At 49.3% G+C, this 16429-nt stretch overlaps 1 protein-coding gene across 1 annotated transcript; it reads right to left on the reverse strand.

The window, feature by feature from the left end:
• Nucleotides 1–1399: 1399 nt before the first annotated feature.
• On the reverse strand, nt 1400–7826 carry LOC149397552 (uncharacterized). The gene is made up of 4 exons (XM_089614255.1): nt 7700–7826; nt 2705–4018; nt 2283–2635; nt 1400–2216 (listed from the first exon to the last, which is right to left on the reverse strand). Exons 1-4 carry the CDS (start codon nt 7824–7826, stop codon nt 2004–2006), a joined length of 2007 nt encoding a protein of 668 aa, XP_089470381.1. The 3' UTR covers nt 1400–2003.
• Nucleotides 7827–16429: the final 8603 nt, after the last annotated feature.

Below are 16429 nucleotides of genomic sequence, written 5' to 3' on the forward strand. Positions count from 1 at the left end.
CGCCTTGAGTTGGATCTGATCGATGAAAAGAGAGCGGAAGCATTCAGACGCCTCGCCGCACAGAAGCGCAAGGTCGAAAGATACTACAACTCCAAGATCAAAAGGCGAACCTTTGCCATCGGAAGCCTTGTACTCAGACGAGTGTTCCAGAATACGCAAGTTCAAGGCGCCGACGTCCTAGGCCTGAACTGGGAAGACCCCTATAGAGTCCGCAAAGTCATTCACGACGAGACCTACTACATCGAGCACACAGACGAAACTCCGATTCGCCACCCGTGGAACGCGGAGCAATTGAGGCAGTACTACGAGTAGCTAGCGTTCCCCGCATTTTTATCGCTTTTATTTCCAATTTTCAATAAGGCCTACGAGCCAATGTTTTAGGATTTTAAATTTCTCGCAAATTTTTCGCAAAAGTAATAAAACTCGAGTTTTCCTTTTCAAATTTTGTTTTGTGCAAGTTTTCCGGTTATCAAATATCAAATTTATAACCCAAAAACTCGGGGGGCTAGCTATGGTAAGGAAACCCTCAAAAGAACACGCTCCACCAAAACCAAAAAAAAACCTAAGACGCCTACATGGCGCACCTAAGACGCCTACATTGCGCAACCTAAGACGCCTACATGGCGCACCTAAGACGCCTACATGGCGCACTAAGACGCCTACATGGCGCAACTTAAGACGTCTACATGGCGCACCTAAGACACCTACATGGCGCACCTAAGACGCCTACATGGCGCAACCTAAGACGCCTACATGGCGCACCTAAGACGCCTACATGGCACACCAAGACGCCTACATGGCGCACTAAGACACCTACATGGCGCACGTAAGACGCCTACATGGCGCAACCAAAGACGCCTACATGGCCCAAACAAAGACGCCTAAATGGCGCACGTTAAGACGCCTACATGGCGCAACCTAAGATGCCTACATGGCGCAACGTAAGACGCCTACATGGCGCACGTAAGATGCCTACATGGCGCAACCTAAGACGCCTACATGGCGCAACCTAAGACGCCTACATGGCGCACGTAAGACGCCTACATGGCGCACTCAAGACGCCTACATGGCGCACCTAAGACGCCTACATGGCGCACTCAAGATGCCTACATGGCGCACCTAAGACGCCTACATGGCGCAACCAGGACGCCTACCTGGCGCGACCTGAGACGTCTACGTGGCACAATCCAATACACGTAAGACGCCTACGTAAGCATGGCCGACTCGCAGTTGAAAAAAACTTAAGAACGCACGCCATACAAGTGACTGGCGCGTCTGAAAAGGTATCCTGCTGAGGTAAAAGAATTGGCAAGACCATTGACACAAACACTTGCCTATCTAAACACGCCATAAAAGATGAATGTGCGAAAACGTTCATAAAAATAAATAATATCTCACAAAGAAAAGGGCAACTGCCCCAAAACCCTAGAAAGCATGCGCTAAGACAAGTGCGCTGAAAGGGAAAAATCCTAGTAAGCAAGCGCTAAAACAAGTGCGCTGAATGGAAAAACCTAAAAAAAAAAGCATGCGCTAAACATTTGCGCGGGAAAAATAAAGAAAAAAAATGTCACTCGGCGGGATCGCCGCCTACGGGATCGGCTCCGTCGAGTGGTGGGAACAACGAGTCGAAGAAGTGAAAGGTGACCCCCCGAGAAACATTCTCGGTAGCCGTGGCGTCCCGACACTCCACCGCCGCCGCATGTCTTGCCTCCTCGACCCCGACATCGAAGTCATCATGAAGGTCGGACGCGAGCTGTTCCGCCGCGGCCTTCTCCGCGGTGACCCGAACCACCTCCTCCGCCAAGGAGTCGCGCTCGCGCTCGAAGACGGGCAGCCTCGCTCGATGTAAGCTGGCTCTGGAGAATGCCAACTTCTTTTGTTCGCGATTCCAACTGGCGTCGAAGGTCCCGCGCCTCGCTCCGGAAGACCTCCGTCGATCGGGTCCCCACTTCGAGAGCTTGACGTTCCGTCGTTAACTCCTCAGCCATCTTCGCCACCGCCGCCTAAGCACGGTCGCACTTGCCGCGGGTAACTCCCAATTCCACGCGAGCCTCCTGAAGCTGCTCACGGAGACTCGCAAACTCTGCCCTTGAGTGAGAACCTCGCTCGGCGTGGGCCAACTGAGACTTCACTTGAGCAAGCTCCTCCTGGGCACGGCCCATCCGCCTGATGAGGTCGTGAAGGATCTTCTCGCCCCGGGTCGCTCGAGCAAGCACCTGAGAAGGCAAAAAGATAATTCAGCAAAAGATAGGTTCCTAACAAACAAAGCAAGAGAAACTTACTCTCTGTGCATCGGAAACGCCGTGACGGAAAAACTCCACGTCGCTGCTGGCCACGACGCTCTTCCACATCTTCATCGAGGATTGAGCGAGACCCAGGGAACATTCCCCTCTAACCTCCGCGGCCTCCACGTCGACCATCGAGTTCACACGCTTGGAGTCCGAGGACGTGTCTGGTAGAGCCGAGGATGAGGGTCGCTTCAAAGAAGCGCGAGGACCGCTCTCCATCCGGTGATTGGTATCGGGTTTCTCCCGACCGTTCCGCGCAGCAATCCGACAACGGACCGCCGCCAACGACTTCGGGTCCCGAGAAGCCTTCGCTAAACGTGCTCGAGCCCTCGCCCTAGCCGAAGAGACTACAAAAGCGACAAAGTCAAAACCCTAAGCTAAGAACAAAAAACAAAAAGAGCGAAACGTCGACGTACCTTGAAGACCGCCGCTCGAGAGAGATGATGCGACACTGGGAGCACTCTCGGTCCGCTGATTGTCGCCCCGGCTAGGTGGAAACGGCGAGAACCACCCGGTTGAAGCCATCAGCTCAGGGGAACAAAATCGTTCGATGGCCTTCCGAGCCTCCGACATTCCCCGGATCTCCTTCACGAAGTCGAGATCATCGGCCCCCGCGTCAGCAGAAAACTCGGTCAAGGGGCCGAACCGGAGCGGCGCGTCGCCAAAAGCCTCTGCCGAGACCCACACCCAGGGTCGTCGGTTATACTTCTCTGAGTCCATGATCAGCTTAGTGTTCCGGCGATCGCGGGCCATGGAAAAACTGGGTTGCCCCGGCACAGGGAAGACCGCGATGAGATTACGAAAGTCGCTCACGGTTATCACCCGCTCACTCTGGCAATGCCACTCCATGTGACACATCGCCACGACGCGATAGAACGCCGGACTCATCTGACACGCATGCACCCCCAGACGGGCGAGAAGCTGCTGAACGATGGGTTGAAACGGCAACCGCAACCCGCAGTTGAGACTCGCAACGGAAACTGCGGCAAACCCACGGCGAGGGCGGAAAGGACGGTCGCCCTGTAAGGGACGGAGAAGCGCCACGGACGACGGAACGGCGAATGCCTCCCTGAGACCGATGAATGTTCGGTAGGTGAGCGAGCTCGAAGCATCGACCCCCGAACAATCGAAGTCCTCGGGAGCAGCAAAGCCCTCCTCGGGATACCACTCCGTCCTAGCAAGCGACCTCGCCGACACTATCGCCTCTGCGTCAAGGGTCTCAGGCTGAGCACCCCCTGGCTCCATGGAAGGGCCTCCGCCCTCTGGCACGGCCGCGGCATTAGCCGACGGCCCCTCGGGACACTCCGGTGCGAGGCCCTCAGCCCCCGGACATGTTTCTGAATCACCTCCGGGATCTTCAGACTCGGGACCAAAGTCGTCCACGCAGTCAATCTCGTCGAGAACCGACTCTAGCGGAGTTACTGCATCCATGCCCGCGATGTCTCCCGGCGCGCCTTGAGGGTCCAAGTCGGACTGCGGCACGTCGAGGCAGGCTTTGTCGCGAACCCCCTCGCCAACTAAATTGATCACGAGGTGAGGGGCAGGTCCCCCGGACGTGGGATGATCAAACTCCCCACCTGTGTCGCGCCCAGCTGGCACGCACTCTTCTTGAGGCTGAGCAGCAAGCACGGTCACGTCCAGCTCGCCTTCCTCGAGCCACTGCTCCACTCCGCTTGGATTCTCTTCCACGTGCAGAGGAACTTCCCCTAATCCCGCGAAGAGATCATCCTCTGCATGTTCAGAACCCTGAAACAAGAGAGAGAAATCAATCTCGAGACTCTCAGTTGAGAAAAAGGGGAGGGACACCCATAATGCAAGCGTAAAAAAGAAACAAGCGTAGAGAAAGAGAGAAAAAATAAAGTGGAGGGATAGGAGAGAGGTGGGGGTCTATTTATAGACTCCTAGGGGAGTAGGAGTCGAAATCCTACTCCCACAAGGAGAAAAAATGAAGAAAAACTCCAAAAAGTCGGAGTTCCCCCGCGCAAGGCGAACCAGCCCCGCGCACGGGGCGCGCCGCGCGCCAAGCCCGCGCGCCGCGCGGGTCGCGCTGCACAAACCACGCGCCGCGCGGCTGCGCCAAAAAAAAAAAGAGAAAAGAAGGAAAAATTTCCATGGATGACGGGACTTGGAAAATATTTTCCTCAAACACCCAACTAAAAGAACAAAAAGTTCATCGCTGGGAACCTCCCGAGCGACGAACTTGAGGGGTTAATGTTGTTGGTCGTTTTCGGAAAACCCGAGACATCGAGAAGGTACGTCGCTCGAAGGACCGATGGTCAGGCCGGAGGCCCTGAAGAGCGGCAAGCCTCTAAACCCTCGTTCAAACTCTTGACTCCTTGAGTCGAGCTTAGCCCCTCGAGTTGAGACTTGAGTCGGTTCCTCGAGTTGAGCCTCGCTCTTCGAGTTGAGCCTTGAGTCGGTCTCCTCGAGTCGAGCTTCGCTCCTTGAGTCGAGCCTCGAGTCGATCTTCGCTCCGTGAGTTGAGCCTCGAGTCGGTCTCCTCGAGTCGAGCTTCGCTCCTTGAGTTGAGCCTCGAGTCGGTCTCCTCGAGCCGAGCTTCGCTCCTCGAGTCGAGCATCGTCTCGAGTCCTATCCATCGAACAAACATTCGTGCCATAACCCGAAATACCATGCCCGCAATAGCTCAACGGGCCCGGAAGCGAAACGATCGCGAAAAGCCCGCAGAGACGAAGCCCAGCGCGCGCCGCGCCGGCAGGGCCGCGCGCCGCGCATTGACCAGTGCTGCCCGTGCGCCGCGGGTCGCGCGCCGCGCCCGGCCAAGGCTGCGCAGGGCGTTGAGCGGCGCAGACCGTGCGCCACGGGTTGTGCGCCGTGCGTTGTGCGCCGCTGCCTCTTGTGCGCCTCCACTTGGATAGGGGTGCATTCCTAGTCCCACATGGATGCCAAAGGACCACCTTGGGGTCCTCAGACACCTATATAAACCCCCTCCCATTGAGGGGAAAGAAATCCCTTCATCTCCTATCAATACGCTCGATTTCTCACTCTTCTCTGCTTCTCTTGATGCCATATTTGGCCTGAAGCATTCTCTCTAGTCTCTCTCCCGTTCTCAGAGGTTCCGAAGCACTCACGGGAACTTCCCGGACGTCGCTCCCTCTGACCGAACGTTCTCCGGTGCTCAAGCATGCCCCTAGCAAGTCTAACACGCTAGGCGCGCACGCGATCTCCGAAGTTCCGAGATGCTGCCGAGGACTCCTCGCGTCTCGACAGCCAAGGCACGGTCACTCCTCCTCCTCACCCCCTACCTCTCCCGAGAGGCGGGTTGATCGGAGAAAACCTAGCTCGAGACTTTCGAGTTCACACTCTTGGCCCGGGAGCGATCACTTGGTCCGGCCTTGGATCGAACCGCCCGAGGTTTTCAATAGTTGTTCATTTTCGTGCGACAACAGTGTTCCCCGGTATCCCTCATGGAACATGCTTCCATCATCTCAAACTAAATGTCCAGCATAAATTCAAGACTGATCATTGTGGTATTGAACTGTATGATGCCGCTTATGCCTTCAATAAGCGGGCTTTCGAAGCTCATTTTCGGTAATGATGAGAAAAGATGTCAAGATGGCTAAGTATCTCGAGGAAGTCGGTTTTGATCGGTGGGCAAGAGCATTTTTCCCTGGAAAACGGTAAAACTAAAACTTTTCCCTTTGTCATTACAAGTATTTAACTATATGTGTAACGTCACTAATATGTAACTGTTTATATATGTATGATATAATGACAAGCAATAATGCAGAAAGCTTCAACAATAAGACGAGGAATGCTAGAACATTTCGCATCACCACTTTGCTTGAGTTCATTAGATTCACACTTCAAACATGGTTTTTGTTGTCGGCCCGTCCCGGGTCGACAGCGCCCGCGGGGGCCCGAAGAAACCCCCCCCCCCCCGGCCAACGGCCGGGACATGGCCGAGAAGCCAAAGACCGGCCGCCCGGGCTCGGCCCCCACTCGACCGCTCGGGCTCGACCTCCACTCGGCCTCCCGAGCTCGGCCTCCACTCGACCTCCTGAGCTCGGCCTCCACTCGGCCTCCTGAGCTCGGCCTCCACTCGACCTCCCGAGCTCGACCTCCACTCGACCTCCCGAGCTCGGCCTCCACTCGGCCTCCCGAGCTCGGCCTCCCGAGCTCGGCCTCCACTCGACCGCCTGGCCTCGCCTCCAAGGCCGCCTCAGAGCCGGCCCTCGCCTCCAAGGCCGCCTCAGAGCCGGCCCTCGCCTCCAAGGCCACCTCAGAGCCGGCCCTCGCCTCCAAGGCCACCTCAGAGCCGGCCCTCACCTCCAAGGCCGCCTCAGAGCCGGCCCTCGCCTCCAAGGCCGCCTCAGAGCCGGCCATCGCCTCCAAGGCCGCCTCAGAGCCGGCCCTCGCCTCCAAGGCCACCTCAGAGCCGACCCTCGGCCAAGGGGAAGCCCAAAACGCCCCTTGGTCGCCTATAAATACCGGGATCCCTCCCCTGGTCCAGGTAATCCATTCTTGAGTACTGAAACGCTGTCGAACTCGTACCTCGCTCGTTTCTCTCAAGTTTCGGCCTCTCACCACCTCTAAAACCTCTATACTCCACCTTAATCCTACTAATGTTGAGCGCCGGAGAGGTAAACAGAGGAACCCCCTCTGTTTTCCCTTCATAGTTCACCTGTTCTTTCTTCCTTTTCAGGTACTTGGACGAACTCAAGGGACACTCACAGCTAAGGGACGACTTGGGATACCAAGTCCGACACGCTCGAGCTGAAGTGAGACCACTTGGTCCGGCCTTGGGTCTAACCACTTTGGGCTCCTAAATAGTTGTCCGAAAATCAGCGACAACATTTTGGCGCTAGAAGGAGGGGACCTCCCGACCTTGGCGACGCTCTCCCTTCCATTCCTCTTTCCTGCTACTTCTACGACTCTCGAGAGATGAGTCGTGGTCCCGCCACCTCCGTGGGCATCCGAGCGACTAGCTCGAGGCACGACCTCCAAAACTCTGCGCACCGTCTCGAAGTGCAACCTCATGATAATGAGAGCCAGCCCCGAGACCCGACGAATGACCCCAAGGCCGCGGTCCGAGAGGACACGGCTCGAAGGCTCGCCGAGCTCCTAGACCGCCCCGGCGTCACCGGCGCGCTCATCGCCGACCTCCTCGACTCCAACAACTACATCGATCATGACAAGAAAGACCCCGGTTACGTGGCAAAGTCGAGAACCAACGAGACAACCCTCCACCACGCTATTCGCGAAAAGGGACGCACGCGCACGCTTCCAAGGGGACACCCTCGGGCGACCGCGTCTAGACGTCAACTTTCTAATGAGCACGCGCACGCGCCCTCGAGGGCACACCCTCGGGCGACCACGTCAAGGCGTCAAGTGTCGAGTAATACTCGGGGACGCCCGACCTCTGGGTCCCGAAGGAGACGCTCCAAGCTCACCATCCGCGTCCAAAACCCCCGGGGGGATGACAACGTCAATGGCCATGGCGTCTGTTGAGGACGTCACTTGAACGACGTATCCTTGCCGAGGATGATAGGGATGGCCGATGGACACTTGAGAGACCATCTCGATTCCCGAAGGGAATCCCGTGGATGCGACTTGATAGAGAAACTCAACGCCCGACGCGAGACCGTGAGAGAGGCTGCCTTGGGACACCAACCACCCAACGTTGCTGACCATGCATCCAACAAAAAGCGCGCCGCCGTACTCACGGCAACGGCCGCCGGTCCCGGCTCGCGAAAGAAGAGGCATAGAAATGGTCAAGTCCCCAATGACCACCCTTCTCTAGCCCCGAAGCAATCCTTCGTCCCTCTCAACGCGGCACCCGACAGGATCCTGAGCTTACACAGAGAGAAGCTGGGATCCCCACCCCCGATGAAGAAGGACCCCGCAACGCGAGACAAGAACAAACGGTGCGAATATCACCATGATCACGGGCACACGACAATTGAATGCGACCAACTTAGGAAGCGAATTGATTCCCTAATTCGAGGTGGGGACTTCAAGGAATTCGTCGCATCTGCTAGCAAGCCGTGATTGTCGCAGCTTCGACCCTTAAACTCACGCCCGAACCCGCTCGACTTTGTAATCGCTTCACTTCAATTATGCAATTTTCTTTTTCCAAAGAAAGCTCAAGTGCCATAACAACCTGTAACGACCCCTTATTGCAATAAAGAGTTATCCTACACATGGCAACACACACTATTATCTACCTCCAACAAGAGAGTTTCTTGGTCTTCGTCTCGCAAACGCAAGAAACTCGGGGGGCTAATAGGGATCAATACCCAATCGACTAAACAACTCAAAAAGAAAAACAAAAAACAAAATAATAATAAAAGTATAACGAAGTCTCAATGGGCCGATGGTTAGGCCGGAGGTCCCAAAGAGAGACGGTATACACATTTCCCCTCGAGTTGAGTTCACTCCTCGAGTCGAGTACCGAGTCCACGAGTCGACAAGCTACTCCTCGTGCCGACTCTACATTTCTCCTCGAGTTGAGGTCATTCCTCGAGTCGAGTATCGAGTCCACGAGTCGACAAGCTACTCCTCGTGCCGACTCTACATTTCTCCTCGAGTTGAGTTCACTCCTCGAGTCGAGTACCAAGTCCACGAGTCGACAAGCTACTCCTCGTGCCAACTCTACATTTCTCCTCGAGTTGAGTTCACTCCTCGAGTCGAGTACCGAGTCCACGAGTCGACAAGCTACTCCTCGTGCCGACTCTACATTTCTCCTCGAGTTGAGTTCACTCCTCGAGTCGAGTACCAAGTCGACGAGTCGACAAGCTACTCCTTGTGACCGACTCTACATTTCTCCTCGAGTTGAGTTCACTCCTCGAGTCGAGTACGGAGTCCACGAGTCGACAAGCTACTCCTCGTGTCGACTCTACGTTTCTCCTCGGGTTGAGTTCACTCCTCGAGTTGAGTACCGAGTCCACGAGTCGACAAGCTACTCCTCGTACCGACTCTACATTTCTCCTCGAGTTGAGGTCACTCCTCGAGTCGAGTACCGAGTCCACGAGTCGACAAGCTACTCCTCGTGCCGACTCTACATTTCTCCTCGAGTTGAGTTTACTCCTCGAGTCGAGTACCGAGTCCACGAGTCGACAAGCTACTCCTCGTGCCGACTCTACATTTCTCCTCGAGTTGAGGTCACTCCTCGAGTCGAGTACCGAGTCCAAGAGTCGACAAGCTACTCCTTGTGCCGACTCTACATTTCTCCTCGAGTTGAGTCCACTCCTCAAGTCGAGTACCGAGTCCACGAGTCGACAAGCTACTCCTCGTGCCGACTCTACATTTCTCCTCGAGTTGAGTCCACTCCTCAAGTCTAGTACCGAGTCCACGAGTCGATAGCCGCTCCTCGTGCCGACTCTACATTTCTCCCCGGGTTGAGTTCACTCATCGAGTCGAGTACCGAGTCCACGAGTCAACAAGCTACTCCTCGTGTCGACTCTACGTTTCTCCTCGGGTTGAGTTCACTCCTCGAGTCGAGTACCGAATCCACGAGTCGACAAGCTACTCCTCGTGCCGACTCTACATTTCTCCTCGAGTTGAGGTCACTCCTCGAGTCGAGTACCGAGTCCACGAGTCGACAAGCTACTCCTCGTGCCGACTCTACATTTCTCCTCGAGTTGAGTTTACTCCTCGAGTCGAGTACCGAGTCCACGAGTCGACAAGCTACTCCTCGTGCCGACTCTACATTTCTCCTCGAGTTGAGTTCACTCCTCGAGTCGAGTACCGAGTCCACGAGTCGACAAGCTACTCCTCGTGCCGACTCTACATTTCTCCTCGAGTTGAGTCCACTCCTCAAGTCGAGTACCGAGTCCACGAGTCGACAAGCTACTCCTCGTGCCGACTCTACATTTCTCCTCGAGTTGAGTCCACTCCTCAAGTCTAGTACCGAGTCCACGAGTCGACAAGCCGCTCCTCGTGCCGACTCTACATTTCTCCCCGGGTTGAGTGTTGTCAATGGTGCCCACAAGAAGAGTTGTAGTCTTTATTTTGAACATTTGATGTAATAAAGTCTCATGAAGACTCTAGCTTGTAATTGCCTATTCATTCATTAATAAAGTTGAAACGTTCATTCAAACTTCCTTGTCTGAAGCTTTATGATAAAACCATAGTCTTTTAGTCCATAAACAAACTAAACAACTTACGAAGAGACAAATGTAGATTTGCATGAACAAACTCTTCGTAGTTTGCTTAAAACGATATATTCGCAATCTTAGGGTCAAATGACTATTGACCTCAGTATGATTGTTAGAAGAATCTATGATGTCTGGTTATGAGGCATTGAGAGTTAGGAACTCTATAGTTCTTCTAGGTATCTTCCGAAGGTACTGAATTGACCAGTGCACTTCTAGAGACAAGATAAGAACAAACCATTTAACCTCTTATGTCTCGAAGTCACTATGTATGAATTGCATCATGCTTACCTTAATCCTGAAATGAGACATGCCATTTCACACCTTAGTATTCTCATTTGAGAAAGTCAAAGTTCGGACTCACTATGTGATTCCGAACAAGGCCTATTGGTGAAGTACTAAGTTGTGAGTCTGTCATGAGTAACTTTGTGAAGTTCTCATAGATATGGAATTCATGAACAAGATTGCTGAAATGCAATGTATGTCACCTCATGCTTTGTTCCTTGGAGTGTGAATAAATGAACTGGCCAGTGTCCAAATTGAGTCCTGACTCTTTTGGATGAAACAATGTGACTTGTTAGCTCCTCGTCAATACATTGTTTCTAACTTATTCACAAGCGACAAAGGAGTTGAGGAAATAACAGCTAGAAGGGTAAAATGGTAATTTAGTAAATCCCGACTAGCTGATGACATTCATGAAGGGTAAACATAGATAATATTCAGTGGATCCGCTCATCATAATTAGGTCGAATTCTTGAGTAGAAAATAAATTCATTTGAACCGAGAGATTTTCAGTGTCAGCTCTTTAGTGGAGTCAGTTGGCATTAAGCTAAACTTGGAAAAGGTTTGTGAACTTTTGAGTCCAAGTGTTTAGCTAAAGCTTTGTTCATTTGGGTCCATGAGGTCACTGTCACGAATCACATCGATAGGAATAGTTAAACTGGAAGCTAAGCCAAAACAAGAACGAAAATAGTTAAAAGGGTATTTTTGTCTTTTGAGACAAACGATGAAATGAATGTCAATAAATTTTTGACAAGGTCATTTTATGACATGTTTCACTCGGCCATGACTTGATCATTGGGCCTTGTGAATTAATTTCATTTCATAAGAATTTTATTGAAAATTCTAAATGGGCATTTTCTTATGTTGTCTTGAACAAGTGAAGAAAATTCTAGAAGCCTTTTTCTAGACATGTTGGGCGCCCATAATACCCAAGAAAGAGAAATTATTTTGTGCATAAATGTATTTAGATACTTGCCAAAAGAAAAAGAGGAAACAAATTTGCATATTAGATGCACAAGGGAATCAGCCAAGAGACTAATAGGCAAGCCAAGGAACAAAAAAGGAAACAAATCCTAGCCTTCTAGAAGGCTGCCTTGGGCGCCTAAGAGGAATGGGAAATAAGGGTTATTTTGCTCATGAATATGTGATATTCTATAGAAGAGGAAACTACCTTATTGAAGGTGAGACCTCTCCTATAAATAGGAGCCTCATTCTTCTCATTTTCATTCATCCAAGTTTAAGAGATTTTGAGAGACTCTCTCTCTAGAACTTGGCCGAAGTCCTCTTCTCTCTCTCTCTAGTTTATTTTCGGTTTTCTCTTGTCTTGGCACCTAGGTCCTCACTCGACCTAGTCTTTAGCTCTGCGACTTCGAGACTCGTTCTCAAGTCGTAGTGTTTAAAAGTGCCCACTCACTAATTCCTTCTTTTCGAGTGATTTAGTGATAGAAACTTTCGTGGTTGCTCGAGTTGCCGAGGAAAGAAAGAGAGACGTGCTGCGAGGGGAGACGAGCGTTGCAACTTTCCAAAAGCTTCGACAAGGTTCAAGCTTCAAGAAAGGTTAGTAACTTTAATAGCTCATATTAGTTTTTATTTACATGTACATGCTCTTGTCTAGGTTAGTAAAAACTAGTTTTACTTAAAAAGAAAATTTTTAAAATTCCGCCGCTTAACGAAGCGTTAAACTTTTTCTCAAACCCTAGATCGATTCCAACAAATGGTATCAGAGCTATGGTCAAAGGAATGCATGTGCATGTTTTTAAATTATGAGCTTGAAAATCGTTTTCGAAAGTTTACTAATTTTGTGACAAGTTAGAATTGTAATCTTAGATTTTTTTTAATTTATTGCTCATGCCTTTAAATTAAAAACCATGTTGATTTTCTATGAGTTTGGGATGATGTTAAAACACATTAGAATCAGTTCTAAAAGTTTTTAATTTTTTATATTGAAAAACGTGTTTTAAAGGTTTGAGAATTTTCGAGTAATTTTTGTGACTAGTATTATTTTCTTGCTAGTTTCGTTTATTTACTTGAATCGTTTTATGCATGTTGTTATTTCTTTTATTCTATGTTATTACCCTGCTAATAAAACACAAATAAAAGCTTTAAACAATATCTTAAAACGTTCCGTTACACTCGATTCTTTTTCGCACCTAAAAGGACGAAGCTTTAATTTATTTCTTTTTCTTCGAGCTGGAATGTAAACCCGCATTAAAAGCGGCATAACTCTCTGCTCAGAAATCGAAATTTAATGATTCTTGAATCAAATTAAAGCTCTTTCTGTCCTCTGTCTAATGCCACCGGTTTCGGCTCAAAAGGACATCGGAGCCGCCAGATATGGCGATTTTACTCCGAGATGCGCGGCTGTCTGAAACTCCAGTTTTTTTAGAAATCCGGATTTTCAAACCCCACTACCATGAGTTATAGAACTCTAATGAGAAAACTTTCTTGAGCAAAAATGTTTTTCATATGATTATAAACATGATGTGTAAGATTAAAATGTTTTGATTTTTGAAAGTTTAATTGAAATTGAATTTTTACAAAACTAGTTTGAATTTTGAAAAACCGATTTCACTTTCAAACTTGAAAATATTTTGTCATCCAAATCAAATAAGTTTTCAAAATGTTTTCAAAACTATATCTATATCACATATGTTCAAAATCTATATGCTCTTGAAATTTTGAGTGGGAGGTCTCTTTGTAGACAAAACCGAAAAATAAAAAGATGTGTAATCTCAAACTTTCAAGTGTTCGAGTGAGTTGAAGTTCACACTTCCCTCACGCACTTTCCCGAAATAGAAAATAGGAAAAGATCGAGTATGTCCCTTGTGCCTTCATGCACTAATACTGCTCTGAACATGTCGATCTAGGATTCTCTTCTAGTTGTCCGCTCTGTCGCTCTCTAACTAGGAAATTTGTTTCCGAACTTATAAGAGTCGATGAACCAACTCCAAAAACTAAGTGGGAGGGTTATATTCGTTGTTTGTAACCCGCGATCCCCAACACTAGTGAAAGATGCAATAACGTGGGACTAAGAGCCGCTCTTGCGACCCTCACTTAAATGTGAGTACTCCAAGGCGTTATTGCTTCGATCATTGCTCAATGAGCTACGTCCGAGAGTGATGCAATGATGGCAAGGCCTCCCCTTGGGGGATTGTTTTTCAAAGCTGATCTTTTGGACTAAGTGGTTGGTTGCACACTTAGGCTCAATCCCTAGTATCCTTCCTTAAGACTCTGCGAAAGGATGTGAGTGATCAAACCAATTTACAAGGTGGCTAGTCAAAATAGATGTATTGACATCTTGGCTTAGCATTAATGATGTGTCATTTACTTATAAATGGAGATTTTTTGCGGCCTTCTCTTGAGGGAGTAAATTATCGTTTGGTTTATAACACCTTTGGGTTTTACAAAAGTCTTAATGAAACTTAAATCCTAAACCAAAGACTAATCATAAACTTGTTTCAACTTTTATAGGCAATATGTCTCTCAACCCTCTCTCTACAATTCTTTCCTCGAATAAACTCGAAGGCGACAATTACGTCGACTGGAAACGTAACCTCGACATAGTCCTTACTGTCGACAAGCACAAATGGGTTCTCACCACCCCCTGTCCTCAAATGAATGAAGATTCGACGCAAGAGGAGAAAGACGTCCTGGCGGCCTGGCTTCAATCCGATGAGATTGCGAGGTGCTATATTTTGGCATCGATGAACAATGTGTTGCAACAACAACATCGTGATTATGAAACTGCCACCGATATGCTCTACAATCTCCATGAGATGTTTGGAGGGCAAGGACGTCAAGCTAGGCAACAAGCGGTCCGACAATTCATGAACTGTCGTATGAAGGCTGGAACTCCCGTTAGAGATCATATGATGCTGATCATTAGCTATCTAAACGAAATGGAGATTCTTGGATCTGAGATTGATGGGGAGACTAAAATAGATATGATCTTGGAAACTCTCCCCGAAACCTTTGATACCTTCAAGTTGAACTATTCCATGAACAAGCTGGAGTACACTGTTACCGAGCTCATGAAGGAACTTCAAACCGCTGAGGTACTCACTAAGAAAAAGAGGGCTCAAGGAGAAGTACATGCTACTGCCTCCACCTCTGGATCTAAGAAGAGACCTCGCAACGCCGAGAAGAAGAACCAACCTAAGGTTCAAACGAAGAAGAAGGCGCCAAAGGCTCCGAAGGTGGACAAGTCTAAAGACAAGTGCCACCACTGCAACGAGCCTGGTCACTGGCGTAGGAACTGTCCTGCCTACCTCAAAACCAAAGCAAAAGGTATTGTACTTGTTACTGAAGCCTGTTTAGTAGCTGATAATGTATCATCGTGGATTATTGACTCCGCTGCTACTAACCATATTTGCTGCTCCTTGACTGGTTTTAGGAAGAGCAAAAGCTTAGAGGATGGCGACTTCTGCTTCAAGTGGGGTGATGAGAGCGTGGTGTCTGCGAAGGCTGTGGGATCCGTGACGCTATCTTTTGAAGATCGAACTTTAAATTTGAATAATGTTTATTATGTTCCTTCCTTTGGGAAAAACCTAGTATCTGTTGCTCAACTTTTCGAGCAAGATTATTATTTAAAGTTTATAAAGAATGGAATTCGTATTTCTTTTTCTAATTCTTTCGTCACTGATGCATGTATGAAGAATGGTCTTTTTTACATCTATCCCACTCAACCTTCTCTTTTAGACACCGAAATAGATAACGATCTAATTAGGGAGTCAAAGAGGATCAAACTTTCTGAATCCTCCGATCTAACAAAATCAACATACCTCTGGCACTTAAGACTTGGTCATATCAGTCTAGATAGGATTAAGAGACTTGTGAGGGATGGTCCACTCCAAGCCTCTGCAATAGGTTCACTACCTACTTGTGAATCCTGCATAGAAGGAAAAATGACTAAGCGACCTTTCTCCGATAAGGGTCGAAGAGCCACTGAGTTGCTGGAACTAATACATTCTGATATATGTGGTCCGCTCAACCAACAGGCACGTGGAGGATACGAATACTTCGTTACCTTCACTGATGACTACTCAAGATATGGGTTTGTCTATTTGCTTAAACACAAATCCGAGACCTTTAACGTATTTAAGGTCTTTAGGGCTTTAGTGGAAAAGCAAACTGGCAAAGTGATCAAAACCCTTCGATCTGATCGAGGTGGTGAGTATATGTCTGGAGAGTTCGATGACTTTCTTAAAGAAGAAGGTATCGCTTCTCAGCTTACCGCGCCTGGCACACCTCAACAAAACGGAGTGTCAGAGAGAAGAAACCGAACTCTTATGGAGATGGTTAGATCAATGATGAGTTACTCATCACTCCCGCTTTCCTTTTGGGGATATGCCCTCGAAACAGCCGCCTATATTCTGAACCAAGTTCCGTCCAAAACGGTTCCTGGTACTCCTTATGAACGATGGACTGGCCGTAAAGTGAATCTTGGCCGCATCCGAATTTGGGGTTGCCCTGCACACGTGCTGAGGCAAAAGACTAGCAAGTTGGCTAGTAGGTCAGAATTGTGCCAGTTTGTAGGATATCCGAAGGAAACCAAAGGTTTTACTTTCTATAGTCCCGAGGACGATAAGACTTTCGTTAGCACGAATGCTCGTTTCCTTGAGGAGGACTTTATGAAGGATGCAAAACCTAGAAGCAAAATTGTGCTTGAAGAAAAGTTGGGTGAGGAAGCTTCTACCTCGTCTGTAAGAACTGTTCTTACCCCAACTGAAACACAACCTAACTCAT

Source organism: Urtica dioica, chromosome 5 (assembly GCF_054948205.1).
Source record: "Urtica dioica subsp. dioica isolate 48M chromosome 5, U.dioica_male_clone48M_v1_H2, whole genome shotgun sequence".
Classification (NCBI taxonomy): domain Eukaryota; kingdom Viridiplantae; phylum Streptophyta; class Magnoliopsida; order Rosales; family Urticaceae; genus Urtica; species Urtica dioica.

Bases quoted from the DNA above. Each gene is read 5' to 3' on its own strand.
- LOC149397552 (XM_089614255.1), bottom strand. From the start codon at position 7,826: ATGGTCTCTCAAGTGTCCATCGGCCATCCCTATCATCCTCGGCAAGGA. The intron at 2,636-2,704 runs GTACGTCGACGT...TCGCTTTTGTAG, and splicing joins CTCGAGCGGCGGTCTTCAAG to TCTCTTCGGCTAGGGCGAGG. The intron at 2,217-2,282 runs GTAAGTTTCTCT...TTGCCTTCTCAG, and splicing joins GCGTTTCCGATGCACAGAGA to GTGCTTGCTCGAGCGACCCG.